At 40.7% G+C, this 14,309-nt stretch overlaps 1 protein-coding gene across 2 annotated transcripts in view; it reads right to left on the bottom strand.

Moving 5' to 3' along the window:
* The window catches only part of CNTN5 (contactin 5), a 607,120-nt gene extending 596,612 nt beyond the window's left edge, over nt 1-10,508 (bottom strand). For both annotated transcript variants that reach the window (XM_089687252.1, XM_089687253.1), the window contains exon 1: nt 10,232-10,508. In XM_089687252.1, coding sequence (XP_089543378.1) covers nt 10,232-10,508 — 277 coding nt within the window. The remainder of the gene's footprint in view (nt 1-10,231) is intronic.
* Nucleotides 10,509-14,309: the final 3,801 nt, after the last annotated feature.

Raw genomic sequence — 14,309 nt, 5'->3', positions numbered from 1 at the left:
GAGACCAAGATAAACTTATTTGGTTCAGATGGTGTCAAGCGTGTGTGGTGGCAATCAGGTGAGGAGTACAAAGTTAAGTGCGTCTTGCCTACAGTAAAGCATGGTGATGGGAGTGTCATGGTCTGGGGCTGCATGAGTGCTGCCAGTACTGGGGAGCTACAGTTCATTGAGGGAACCATGAATGCCAACATGTACTGTGACATACTGAAGCAGAGCATGATCCCCTTTCTTCGGAGACTGGGCCCCAGGGCAGCATTCCAACATGCTGACGACTCTAAACACACCTCCAAGACCACCACTGCCTTGCTAAAGAAGCTGAGGATAAAGGCGGTGGACTGGCCAAGCATGTCTTCAGACCTAAACCCTATTGAGCATCTGTGCGGCATCCTCAAATGGAAGGTGGAGGAGCGCAAGGTCTCTAGCATCCACCAGCTCCGTGATGTCGTCATGGAGGAGTGGAAGAGGACTCCAGCGGCAAGCTGTGAAGCTCTGGTGATCTCCATACCCAAGAGGGTTAAGGCAGTGCTGGAAAATAATGGTGGCCACACAAAATATTGACACTTTGGGCCCAATTTGGACATTTTCACTTAGGGGTGTACTCACTTTTGTTACCAGCGGTTTAGACATTAATGGCTGTGTGTTGAGTTATTTTGAGGGGACAGAAAATTTACACTGTTATACAAGCTGTACACTCACTACTTTACATTGTAGCAAAGTGTCATTTCTTCAGTGTTGTCACATGAAAAGATAGAATAAAATATTTACAAAAATGTGAGGGGTGTATTCACTTCTGTGAGATACTGTACACCTGCACTTTAATTATTTTTTACTTATACTCCAATTTCTACTTAGGGCTCGTTCACACTTGACTTTATTTCTAACTCTTGCCAAACTCCCCTATACCATTTGACAGGCATTTGGGAAGCGTTTTTAATGCTCCCCAAACGCCCCGTGCGCAGTTTTGAGGCGGTTGATAGGCGTTTGCCAAGCGTTAAAATAAACTGCTTTTCCAAGCAGTTTATTAAAAATCATCTTCCCACTTCTACTACACAGTGCTTTTTGAGATCTATAGTAGAAGGAGCCTATTTGTCCCATTATATGGCTACAGTCTCAAACGACAGCTCCAAGGATTCTCAGTGCTCTGCATAGAAGTCTATGGGCTTCCTTGCCTTTAGCTCTCCCCCTGCTGGCTGAGAGGAGAAGGGTGCAGCATAACATCAATATCTTAATAGAGGGAGAGAAGAATACATTTTAATGTCTCCTCCATATTGCTGTAGCCCAGCACCTGACTACATAAGAAAAATATAATACTAAAAGGTTTTTCTTTTTTTCTACTGTACTAACCAGATTCAAACTTGCCCGGGAAGTTTGAATGTGATTGGTGTAGTAGAGATAGAAGAAGTAACATAGCATAAGCGTTAGGAAATACACTCCTACTGCTCTCATGTTGACCCTGAGATCTGGTTTGTATGTGTCTTTTTCCAGAGGACACCAAGATGGAGCTAGCATCAGATTTTTTTTATGTTAAGTGTGTGCATTCTAAGGAACATAAAGAGTGCTATGAAAAAGTATTTCCCCCCTTCCTGATTTTGTTTTGCATATTTGACATGCTTAAAAGATTCAAATCATCAAACAAATTTTAATATTACACAGATAAGCTGAGTAAAATACAAAATGATGATTTAATTTCTTAAGAGAAAAAAAGCTATCCAAGCCTGCTTGGCCCTATGTGAAAAAGTGATTGCCTCCTAAACCTAATAACTGGTTGTGCCACCATTGGCAGCAACAACTTCAATTAGGTGTTTGGGATAACTGGCAATGAATCTTTCACATCACTGTGGAGGAATTTTGGCCCACTCTCCTTTGCAGAACTGTATTAATTCAGCCACACTATAGGGTTATGCCCCAGCATCTCAATCAGATTTAGGTCTGGACTTTGACTAGGCCACTTCAAAACCTTAATTTTGTTTTTGTTTTGGATTTTTTTTTTTAGCAATTCAGAGGTGGAATTGCTGGTGTGTTTTGGATCATTGTCCTGCTGCATAACCCAACTGCGTTTGAGCGTAAGGTCACAAACTGATAGCCAGATATTCTCCTCTAGGATTTTCTGGTACATCACAGAATTCGTGGTTCCATCAATTATGGCAAGTCGTCCAGGTCCTGAAGCCGCAAAGCAGCCCCAGACCATCACACTACCAACACCATGTGTGACTGTTGGTATGATGTTCTTTTTATGAAATTCTGTGTTACTTTTACGCCAGATGTAATGGGACAAACCCATTCCAGAAAGTTCAACTTTTGTCTCATCAGTCCACAGAATATTTGTACAAAAGTCTCGGAGATAATCAAGATGTTTTTGGCAAATGTGAGACAAGCCTTTGTGTTCTTTTTGGTCAGCAGTGGCTTTCACCTTGGAACTCTACCATGGATGCCATTTTTATCTAGTCTCTTTCTTATTGTTGAATCATGAACACTGATTTTTACTGAGGCAAGTGAGGCCTGCAGTTCTTTAGATGTTGTTCTGGGTTCTTTTATAACCTCCTAGATGAATCGTCATTGTGCTTTTGGAGTAATTTTGGTAGGCCGGCCAACTCTGGGAAGGTTCACCACTGTTCCAAGTTTTCTCCATTTCTGAAAAATAGCTCTCCCCATGGTTTGCTGGAGTCCCAAAATCTTAGAAATGGCTTTGTAACCCATTCCAGACTGATCCATGTCAATTAATTTGTGTCTCATCTGTTCTTGAATATCTTTAGATCATGGCATGATGTGTTAGTCTTTGAGATCTCTGCGTGCTTCACTTTGCCATACAGCTTCTTTTTAAGTGAATTCTTGATTCGACAGGTCTGTCAGTAAGCAGGCCTGGGTGTGGCAATTGAAATTTAAATCAGCTTTCAAAAAATGTGGTTAAACACAGTTTATTTCTGGTTTAGCAAGGGGAGGGGCAATTTATTTTTCACATAGGACCGGCAGGTTTGGACAGCTCTTTTCCCTTATTAAATGAAATCATCATTTAAAAATGGCATTTTGTATTTATGTGGGTCATCTTTGTGTAATGTTTACATTTGTTTGACGATATGACTCATTTAAGTGTGACAAATATACAAAAAAAAATCAGGAAGGGGGTAAATACATTTTTACAGCACTGTAAGTGTTACCCTGACATTACAGATATATATCACCTCTACCAGAAATCACAGTACACTCGTAACAATCCCATCATCAGTTTTCTCTGCAGATGGGTGTTCTCTTTCTTAAGGCACTATCCATGGTTGGCTACGTCATAGACTGGTTCAGAGATGACCCAGCCATGTATATCCTGTTCTTGGCTGTGTGCACAAATGTCTTACATGGATCAGCCCCTGCTGTAGCCTCTTACCTTGTGTCTTTCTATAAAGTTCCAATGTTGCAGTCTGATCAATGGCGGGAAGAGGAGTTTATGGAAATGCTTCTGCAGCAGACGGATAGCACAGGTTATCTCAGCCTCAGTAAAATCACTTTTCTGGAGCTCAAGGATGGCTTTTTAATGATAAACTAGTTAAGTTACTGAAAGGTCTACTATATGGCAAACAGAAATTTCAATTTATGAAAGCTTTCATGTTGCTAGATATCATATGTGGCTCACTGAATGCTTTCACTTTTTCCCCGGAATTTCTCTTTAAATTTCACTAATTATAATTTGCCCACTGTCAGCTATTACCCAGTCTTTCCACTATCCCAGAGTTGTACAGCACCATGAGACCTTTTGGCTCTTACATTTCACTTACATGCCACGGAGTAACAGCTACCTTTTATCAAACTAGTCATTTAGGGTAATTCTAATTTAATCCATCACGCAAAGTTTGATTACTCATAATGAGCCCGGCTGTCATGTTTTGGAAGGAACATTCCTATTCCCATCTTGAGCTGTCTGATCTCTAGACTCAATTCTGACAGCATGGTGAGGGCTGCCAGATCTGTCTTTTTTTTTCAATTGCACCGTAGAAGTTTATAATAAACTGGTTGAAGATATTAAATATTAACAGTGCAGATAACCAGGGGAAAACATGGAACTTTAGGATGGTTTGAAAATTGTCATAAAAAGTTTTGTGTGTATTGCATTAAAGGAGCAGTATTGGCTTTAAAAAAAATCCCCAAATATCCATACCACATTAGCTCAAAAACTAGAGTGTGTTCAGAGTGGAGAGCAGTGACTGTCATTCACTACTTTCTGCTCTGCCCCTCCAGGGCTCACTGGAGAATCAACAGGGACAGGGACAGCCACGGCTGACTTTGGCTCTCAGCTATATGCTTAAAGGCAGATGCAATTGCTAATCAGGCAGCAGGGTAGATCCTTGCAATAATGTTTGGTTCAGATCCACCCAGAGCCTAGAGCAGCTCTCACCTGTTGGTGGCCAATAGCCCGCTTCAAGCTGACTGTGCCACAGGAGGACAAAAGTAATTTTACATTTGGACCCAAGAGAAGTATGGTCAAAAAAAGTCTCTATATAATATACTGTATATGACACATAGATAGTTATATTGATCCAGCTATGCATATGCTATACCTGGCCGATGCCCCTGGAAGCTGGAAATTCCACCCCTGGTGATGCTATTGACTCATCTTTCCATCTCATCCAATCAGAGAATGCTTTGCCTTCATTCAGAAAATGCAAAGCTAAGCAGCTGACCTCCTGTGTTCAGCAAGCAGGAGTGCAGCCACTGAAAGTTGGACCCAGAAGGAAGTGGAGATTGCAGGAGTAGCAGTGTCTTCTTCCGTGATTTCCATCTTGCTGGAGAATTTGCCAGGTATGGTATATGCATAGTTGCAAAGTAACTATGTACAATATAGCCATACCTGGAATTAGTCTTCAAGCATTGCTGTACTGATATGCACATTCTGTCTTTGTGTCAAAAGTCAATTGCTAAGGTCTCTCCTCCATTCTCATTAATACTATCATATGCCTACTACAATACAGGCAGCAGAGACACATGACTGTCACAAAAAGTGCGCTGGCATCTTTGTAATAGGCTGCGAGTGACAGCTTTGTTTTGTGATGTGCAAAAGAAAGAAGAACAGCACTCAAGGGATGCCCAAATGAATCCATCGCAGCAGTGAGTTGCTTTGACATTTGGCATTGAATTTGGCAACAGCTGCTTTAAATAATTCCTAATTCCAAATAATTTACAGGAAGCTCCTGCACAGTGTCAAAGTTTCACACTGCACAGTTCTGGGAGGAATGCACAAAGCACACCAAGATTCAATAAAGAATGCATGTCACACCTTTATTTCTGGAGTTCAGCTTGAAGACACTGGGAACAGCACAGGCGGTGTCTACGTAGGGGCTTTTTCATATTTGTGTTGCCCTCTGAAGAGCTATCCATGGTGGATTTCTTTTCAGAAGACATTTAAACGGCGGTGAGGAGGGATTTTGTTGCTGCTGCACTTCCTGTTTTTACCCTAAAAACCTGTACCACCTTGCCACAACCGTTGAATGGGTCATGTTCATTGGACAGCATTACCTGCAGTGTATGACATTGGGGACAAGTTTTGCTCTGCCATGATGCAAAGTATTGTGGCAACAGCATATGTACTGCTGCCTTCAGTGCTTAAATGGGGGTGGCTGGGGAGTAGTAAAACATGGGTCAGACACATGTTTTTATCACCCCCTAACAGCAAGTGTAAACAAGGTCTAACCAGTTTAGTTGCTACTACAAATCGCTAACAGTGTGTTGTAGCGAGCAATGGAATTGCTATAGTCACTGGTGATTTGTGGCTAAGAAGAGATTTATAGCAGCTAGAGGTCTACATCATTATGATAACATCCACCGCTACAAATCACACTCCTTCAGCAATGTGTAGCTAAGCTATAGATGTGGACGTAGATGGCCTCTTCCAGTTAGTTAGTGAGCTAGTTAGTGAGCTAGTTGCTGACATGAAGTGCTGCACAAACTCAATCATCAAGCGAATGAGCTACATATTAGCAAGTTAGTAATTCCATGGACAATAACTATTATTTTTTTAGCAAGGAATTGCTTAAAAAGAACAAAACAAAATACACCACCAGTAGGATTGACATGACTCTAAGGTAATAGGAGGAAGAGTTCTTAATAATATTCCAATGAGCAGACTGGAGGTGGGCAGGTGACCTAAGGACCAACATAAGAACTTGTCTCTACTCATGGCACATATGTGCCTCCATTTTCAAACTGTTTGCATGCATTTTTTTAAAATCTATTACTGCCATTAGGGTGGGAAGTTGGATGAGTGCCCCGCGTTGTTACCATCTGTGCTAATTAATAGCATTATCATGGTTGCAAGAGAAGGTTCGGGGACAGAAATGCTCCAAAACTGCCATGTTTGCTGCCAATGGAGACAAGCAGGCTCTAAATAGTAATGGCACCCTAAATAAAAGAACATAATTCCAGATATTTTGGCATGTAACATACTAAATAAATACTGAGAACAAAGCAAATAAGAAAGGGGAAATATAACAATCAAGCTCCCCTTCCCTAATAGATCATAGATCCACCAACTCACCACTACAGGGTGCGGTCCTTGTAACCTGACTACACTGTACCAAAATAGAATAGACTAAGGAATGTCCAGAAAGAGGTTACCTCCATGGGACCACATGTTTTGATCAAAATGTTTTATTGAAAAAAGTACAAAATTGTTTAGTAATTGGTATCAGAGTTGAAAAAAACACCTCCACCATATACACTATATGTGCATATATAGTATGAAGCTGTTTGCTAATCATATGTCTCTAGACATTGCACACACATCCCTGCTCTGGCATCCTCCTTGAAAAGTGTAGTAGCAATCTGCTTTGCTCCAGTGATAATAAATGAGCAGAGGTAGCCATATTTATTGATAAGCCTTGGTGACATGGAACAAGACATTGTGCTCTTGTAACCAGCTATAATGAAATTCATATTGTTATTCATAGCTTGCAGTTAATCACATTATGCATGTGCACATTTGTTACAGCTCTTAAGGAGTAATTTAACTGTGCATTTTAATAATGTTTAGCAGGTAAACATCAACATCTTACAGACACTGGGAAGGGCCCTTTATTTAAATAGTAATCACGTTTAAGAGGCTGATTTGCAATGATGCGATTTAACTTTTCATCTTATCTGTGCTTTCATGAACCTGCTATTTCTTGGCTTTTAGATCTGCATACTGGAGGAAATAGCACTTCACACTCTCGTTTATCACTTTTCACGGGACAAAAACCAAATGCTGATACAAATATATAATCTAAGCCCTGGAGTACATAGCGTAGGGGGGTTGTATGGTCATTATATTAAGGATGGGGGCATATTACACATCAGTAAATGGGGGGCAATCTTCAGATTTGCTAGGTGGCTTTAGCTATATCAGCTGGTCTGATTTGTATCATGCAATCCCCTAGAATGCTGCTGGAAGAAACTGAATGTTTATATCAGCATGTAAGCAGGTGCAGTCTGTTTTCTTTAGTGTAGGTAGAGATTGAACCAAGTGGTATCACAGCCTGGATAGGATGTCCTAGGGAAGCTTGGTTTCTTGAATCAATTGGAGCAGCGTTCCGTTTGGCTAAGGGTCGGCAGTGTGACCCTTGGTGGCCATCTTGGGGCAGCAGGGTCTATTTGAGCCCTCCTCCCCCTGATTTTGGCATGCATTTTGGGAGTGGCTAGTGTAGGGAAAGAGACCCTGCATGTCAGGAACAACAAATAGTGGTAGGGATAGGCTCTTGATAAGGAGGGAAAGGCTAGGGACATGCTAACCTATCAAAAGTCTCCCCTCTCAGGACTGGACCTGCCAGGATGCACTTCATCCTTTAAACAGACCTTGCCGGCACCTCTCCTCATCTGCATCTGTGACTACATTGAATTGTGAGTTACCTCCCTGCTCTCCCATTAGGGTCTTTGCAACTTTGGAATTCGTCTCAATACAAGTTTCAGGTTTTGCTACAACTTGACTGTGTATTTATTGTCCGCACCACACTGCCCCTCCCCACAAGCAACATATGGTTTTCCATTATAGCTCCTCCTTGGGAAATGCTTTGATGAAAACCTCTGCAAACAAGGAAAATCAGCTGATAGTATAGTTACCACCTGACTAGTGTTTTACCAGGTAAAATTGACACTTATTAGTAATGTTATCAATAGGAAAGGTATATGGTTGGTATTTTCTCCCTAAATAATGTTAACCTTTGTTGATGGAGAGTTGAGAATTGGACAGTGGATAGTTACTCATCTCTAGTATGTGTATTTATCATTATTAAAGAGGCATTAGGTCTATTGCCAATCTCACTTTTTAACAACCAGCTGCAGTATAAGGGTTCTGTGTACTGAGATCTCCTTAAGAAGCAATCTGTTGATTCAATATGGAAGTACATAAGCTAGTTGGCTTACTCAATAAGGTGGTGCAAGGAGAAAATAAAAATTCATACGAAACTTTACCAAGCAAATTCAGAATCCATTTTTTGCTGCACTGCTACCACTAAAGTTGATTCTACTTCTCTGTCAACACTAAGGCAAATTGTATTGTCTCATAGCAGCCCATCAAAATCCATTTCAGTGCTGGCAGACCAATAGAAATTGGATTCTGTGTGGTTGGTATGGATTAAAGTGCTTTTCTCCCTATACAGCTTTATTGAAGAAACAAACTATCTGGTTATTGAATAAGCCCAAGGCTTGATTCAGGAAGCTGTAATGTCATGTACCATGTGCTGAAAGTGCTATAACTGGTCATCACATGTGACCATATTGCTTGAATCATGCAGATTGATCATGGAGTCCAGAAAATGTTTTAATGCATTGAACCTGGCTCACAAAGTAAAAGGTTGCAAAGCAAAGCCAAAGTGATTAAGTTGAACTATAGCCAACTAGGATCCTTCTGCTCCATGCTCCTTCCTGCCCTGCTACCCGGTCCACCCTGCTCTCTTACAAATTCCCATAGAGAGCAAGGATAACTTCAGTAACTGTTGCTTTGGGATGTCACAATAGCCTGTCATATGTCCAAAAGGCTAAGTACTGGTCATGTGATCTCTGCTTAGGGAACTGTTTCCCAATCAGTGGTTCTGGTCAAATGCTGATCCTTCCCTTCAGCAGAAATCTCATGACCTAATGCTTGGGAAATGCCGTATAAACATGGAGTAAGCACCACGGACTGCGCACAGCATACAGCTCCTTACCATTCATGGTGTTTTACTTAAAAATAATGGTAAATTAGCATGTTGTATTTTCTTTTGAAGGATGGATGTATTATGCAAGAAATCTGTTTGGTTCGGACACTAACCTGAGATTAATGTCAGACACTTGGAACCCCCTCATGGATGCTTCTGTACTCACAAATAGTGACATTTGCATTGCATTGCGGGATGCTGAAACTCAAGAACTCTGACTTGGGGCTGAGGTTATGAATATGGTACAAAGTGTGTCCAATCTGGCTACTCCCTGGATGTATGATTTTAAGGGATTATGCTAGAATTTTAACCACACTCCACAACTACCTTTTATGGTGATGTATCATGTGTTCCCTGGAATAAGATCTTTAACTCAACCTGTGCCCAGGAAACAGACACTCAAGTATTTACATATCCTTACATCTAAAGGATCCCATGTGACAGTCTAAAGAGGCTCCAAATCCTGATACTTTGGAATACAAAAGCTTCATAAAATACAGTATATGAATAATGAAAAAAATAACATATTTTACTTTCCCTGGGTGAGACAATTCCTTGTTTATTTCTGTCTCACATACTCACCCCCCAAGTACTGCAGCTCACAGTGGGAGGGTGTTTCAGCCATCCAGGCAGTGCTGTCACTCCAGATAGCAGTGGGCAGGGCTTGGTGTGGCTAGCAACTGATTGACAAACAAGCCAATGCTGGGAAGGGTAAGCAAGGTGATCTGAGCTATTGAGTCACTGCTGGGGAACAGAGGAGTTGAGCTGCTGAGGTAGCTTAGCAACTTCAGTGCTTCTGCTGTGACTTTTGAGAATGTATTGCTTCCCAGTTCCTTAAGGTATAGTAGTTTGTGAGGGCTTTTTTGTAAATTCAATTACTGCTTGTTAAGAATAATGTAAATTCTTTCATTTCCATAGACTGTCTAAAAGTTTAAGGTGGTACCAAGGGGAGCCGGAGTCTTAACGTACCATAACAACACCATAAATGCTTGCCACTATTATTCATCTTTTTTGTTTTTAGTATAAGATCTAAAGTGCAGATAAAGAAAAAAATTATGTTTATATTTGCAGTAACTTACCATCATCTTGCCTGAAACCATCTAACATTTGATAGAGGTTTGTGGGTAAGCTGTACTGTTTGGCTCTTTCCCTCCCAGGTTGCAGTGGTTGACCAATCGACTCCAATGCAGAACTGCTGTATCTCGGCCGGCTCTTTGAGTTAAACAGTGATGATGAAGAACTCAGTGATTTCCTTCTTAGTATTGCAGCATACGATGTTTGCTGCCCTGGAACAGCTTGTACAAGTTCTGGAAGACAGAGTGCAAAAAAACCCATTAAACCAAAGTTTATGTACATATTGCAAACATATTATTGACGTATTGCATTCCCCACTGGTTTCATTATAGTTACTGGACCTGCCAACCCGATGCACCTGTTTTTAAGTCTCACTCCTTGTGATGCTTTCTCTGAGTTTTGAGAGCCAGATCCCCCATAATAGGAGTAGCAACAGGGTGGAATTGGGTTTTCAGTTGGTGACATCTCACTGCAGAAATCCCAAGAGATATAAGAATGTGGTGCTGATTCACACAGATGCGGTGCAGAATGAAGCTCAGGTTTCACAGCTGATTGATACAGTAATTGTTTAGTGGTAAGGTTGGGCTTGGTATTTGAGTCAAACATAAATTCGACCTAAACCTCATCCGTTCGTGTGTTCGGTGAACATGAGAACAGTAAGGGCATTTGGCAAGCTATTTGCAATTCATTGCGCCCAGACAGTGCATTGTGATTGGCCAAAGCAATGCACCTGACCACAGGTCAGGTGAAATGCTTTAGCCAATCACAGTGCATGACTGACATCATCACAGTATTTAAGAACTGTCAGGCCAGTACAGCCGTCAGATGGCAGGAGCCAGCACTGAAAGCAGAGCGGATTTTATTCAGGTCGGTGGTGGCAGTGGGCATTGTGATTGATATTGGATCTACTTTGGGGGGACATTTTTTTAAATGTTTGTTTTTATTAAAGGACATGTCAAAGACTATCTTCTGTCATTTTTTGCATGACACTTTTTTTTTGTGAATGAGCAGTGGTACCATATACCCCATACTTATTCACATGGGGGCAGGGGGGGGTGTTCAGCCCATCACTATTCAGTGGTTCAGGTCAGGTTTAGATCAGGTTCAGGACAGGATTAGATCAGGTTCAGGACAGGATTAGATCAGGTTCAGGACAGGTTTAGATCAGGTTCTGGTCAGGATTTTATCCTGTTAACAACTGATGACATATGCAGTTTATAAACGGTTCCCATAGAAGTCAATAGCCTTTAATCCTCACCTAAACAGGACTGCACTGCTCAGAAATCGGACAGGACTATTTTTTTAATTCACACTGAATCCGCACTGCCAGAACACTGGACATATGTGAACAGGCACTATAGGAAGCAATTTTATTTCACATGTCAAGCGGATTGGGTGTGGTTCAATCCACATCCAATCCGCATATACAGTATGTGAACTGGCACTCAGTGGTTAGTACCCCAAAATGAAACAGCTGTGAGTGGATAAGCCAAGTAAAGTGTATCAAAAAACAAGAACAAAAGTAATATTTTGCAACTTACCAGTCCTTAGTTCTGGTGGCTTCCTTAGTTTTTTATTTTTTCAAGCTAAGGCCACTTTGTGCAAGGACAGAAAAATGACCCATTGATCCTGATAGAAATATCATGTCCTTGTAACTTCCCATCCACTAGACTGAAATTTCTATGCAATGTTATTCGCTTTCCAAATGATCACCTGTGAACTATACAACCCCTTCTGCCTTATTTAATGGAGATGAGGAGAGAGTGAGGCGTCTGTAATCCAAACGAGGAGAAGCAATTTACGGTGACAACACTACATCTCAATGAGTGTTGTCACCCTAGGACAGGAAGAAAAATCCCTATTGCAGCCACTACATCTAAAGACTGGTAAGCTGCAATCTATTATATTTATGTTTGTGAGTTTAGATACACTTTAAAAAGCCAGAATATTATAGTATTTAGCAATTTTCCACACCTTAAATAAAACGAAAAAAGAATACACACACGCACACAATCCTATGAACTATGGTAATTTATACTTACAGTATCTTTAGCAAATCCTAACATAACAAAACCTTAGGGTAATTTCAGAAAACACATTCTGTAATAAAGACAAATGTTGTTTATGCGACCTGCATGGCTTTAACAGGCACGTGAATGTAGAAAAATGAAAAGAAACAAGGTATTGTGCGCATACACTAGATCGCCTAATTAGCTTAATTCCTGCCCTGTGAACCTCACAAAATGAGAACATTCATAGGTTATATGTAGAGTTCTGAACAATGCTGACATTCTAAACTATAGAAAAGTTTTAATTAGACTTGAGACCTTCTTTAAAAAAATATGTGCAGGCAGAATTCAAATATCAAGACCATTGGAAGGACATCATTGAGAAATGAAACACTGACATTATTCTGCAGTGGTCACCTGACTGCTGTCACTCGAACTCTAAGCAGGTTAGGGCTAATGTCACTTCTACCAATTTAATAATGCAGCCCATGATTTTACCTACTGGCAATGGTTGACTGGTGTACATAGATTGACTGGGCAGGATCATGTCAGTTTGTATTCCTACCATGGGAGAACACATGAATTGCAAGCAGGGCAGTGAGCATGTCGCCATACTTTATTTTTATTTTATTTATTTTATTTTCAGGTACTTATATAACACCATCAATTTACGCAGCACTTTACATATATATAATACATTCACATCAGTCCCTAACCCTCAAGGGGCGTACAGTCTAAGGTCCCTAACTCACATTCATACATACACATACTAGGGCCAATTTAGACAGGATCCAATTCACCTACCAGCATGTCTTTGGAGTGTGGGAGGAAACCGGAGTACCCGGAGGAAACCCACGCAGGCACAGGGAGAACATGCAAACTCCAGGCAGGTGGTGCTGTGGTTGGGATTCGAACCAACGACCACTAGTATTGCCAGGCGGAAGTGCTAACCATTTAGCCACTGTGCTGCCCTACCATACTAATATGACTTACACTTTAAATAGAGTCTTTTATTCTCAAGGATGTACCTTCATATTAAATAATAAATATATAAACATAGGGTGGATCTGACTTACCAATAAACCTTCCAAAATGAAAAATGGATATCTGTATTTACTTTAACCATATGAATTGAGGCACAGTTATTCTTGACATGCCAAGCATACTTAATTCCAGAACCTTTTGCAGTCTTTCTAGCCCATGCATTGCCTGATTGTCAGCAAATTGAATGTACAATGACCATTTTTGCTCAATAATTTGCCAATATATAGGGTTAGAACCTGTCAGATTGTTATTGCTCATGTTCCCTGTTGAGCAAACCTATGTGCAGAATAGAAGAACACAGGGAGGTCCTACTAGTGTGGCAGACAAGGGTAAGATTGTTGAGAAAACTTTACTACCTAAAGTGTATGAATATTGATAAACATTTTTTTCAGTTTTGTTTATAGAGTAGGGCAGAATTGAAACCCCTTTCTACTTTTATTTTTTTTTTTATTATTATTATTCTATACAATCTAAAAGGGGAGGGTCAAGTGATACAAAAAGGTAATAACTGTGCGGGGCAATCTGATGGAGAAAATAAAAGCACAGTTGTTAGGTGGAGGCAGCATAAGCTTCAGGGACTGCCTAAAAGTGGACAAAGTAGGAGATAGCCTAATGGATTGGGGTAGGGAATTCCAGAGGATAGGAGAGGCTCAGGATAAGTCCTAGAGGTGATCATGAGAGGAGGTGATTTTGTAGCAGCTTTGGGAATACCAGGAAAACTCTGGACATGAACTTGAGGAAAACAAGCTGTTTATTAATCAGCACTGAGTGACCCAGTCTGGGCTCATGCCTGCAGGCTAAGTAAGTTGTAACAGAATCATACCTGTGTATATACCAACGATTATGTCACAATGCATATATTTCCTCTTTGCTTTGTTATACCTTTGACATATAGTCTAAGCAGTACACAGGATATAGTCTTGTTTTTACATTTTGCGGTACTATTACCAACTGAAAGTTAAGGGTGTCAATTGCTAAACTGGGACAGACTGTCCACAGGAAATGAGGGGGAGAAAGCGAACTGATAGCT

The sequence above is a fragment of the Staurois parvus genome, unplaced genomic scaffold (genome assembly GCF_062004578.1).
Source record: "Staurois parvus isolate SC_StPar_1 unplaced genomic scaffold, SC_StPar_1.0 ptg000422l, whole genome shotgun sequence".
NCBI lineage: Eukaryota > Metazoa > Chordata > Amphibia > Anura > Ranidae > Staurois > Staurois parvus.
Note: the sequence above shows the minus strand (reverse complement) of the source record. Positions and strands in the feature narration are given on the sequence as shown.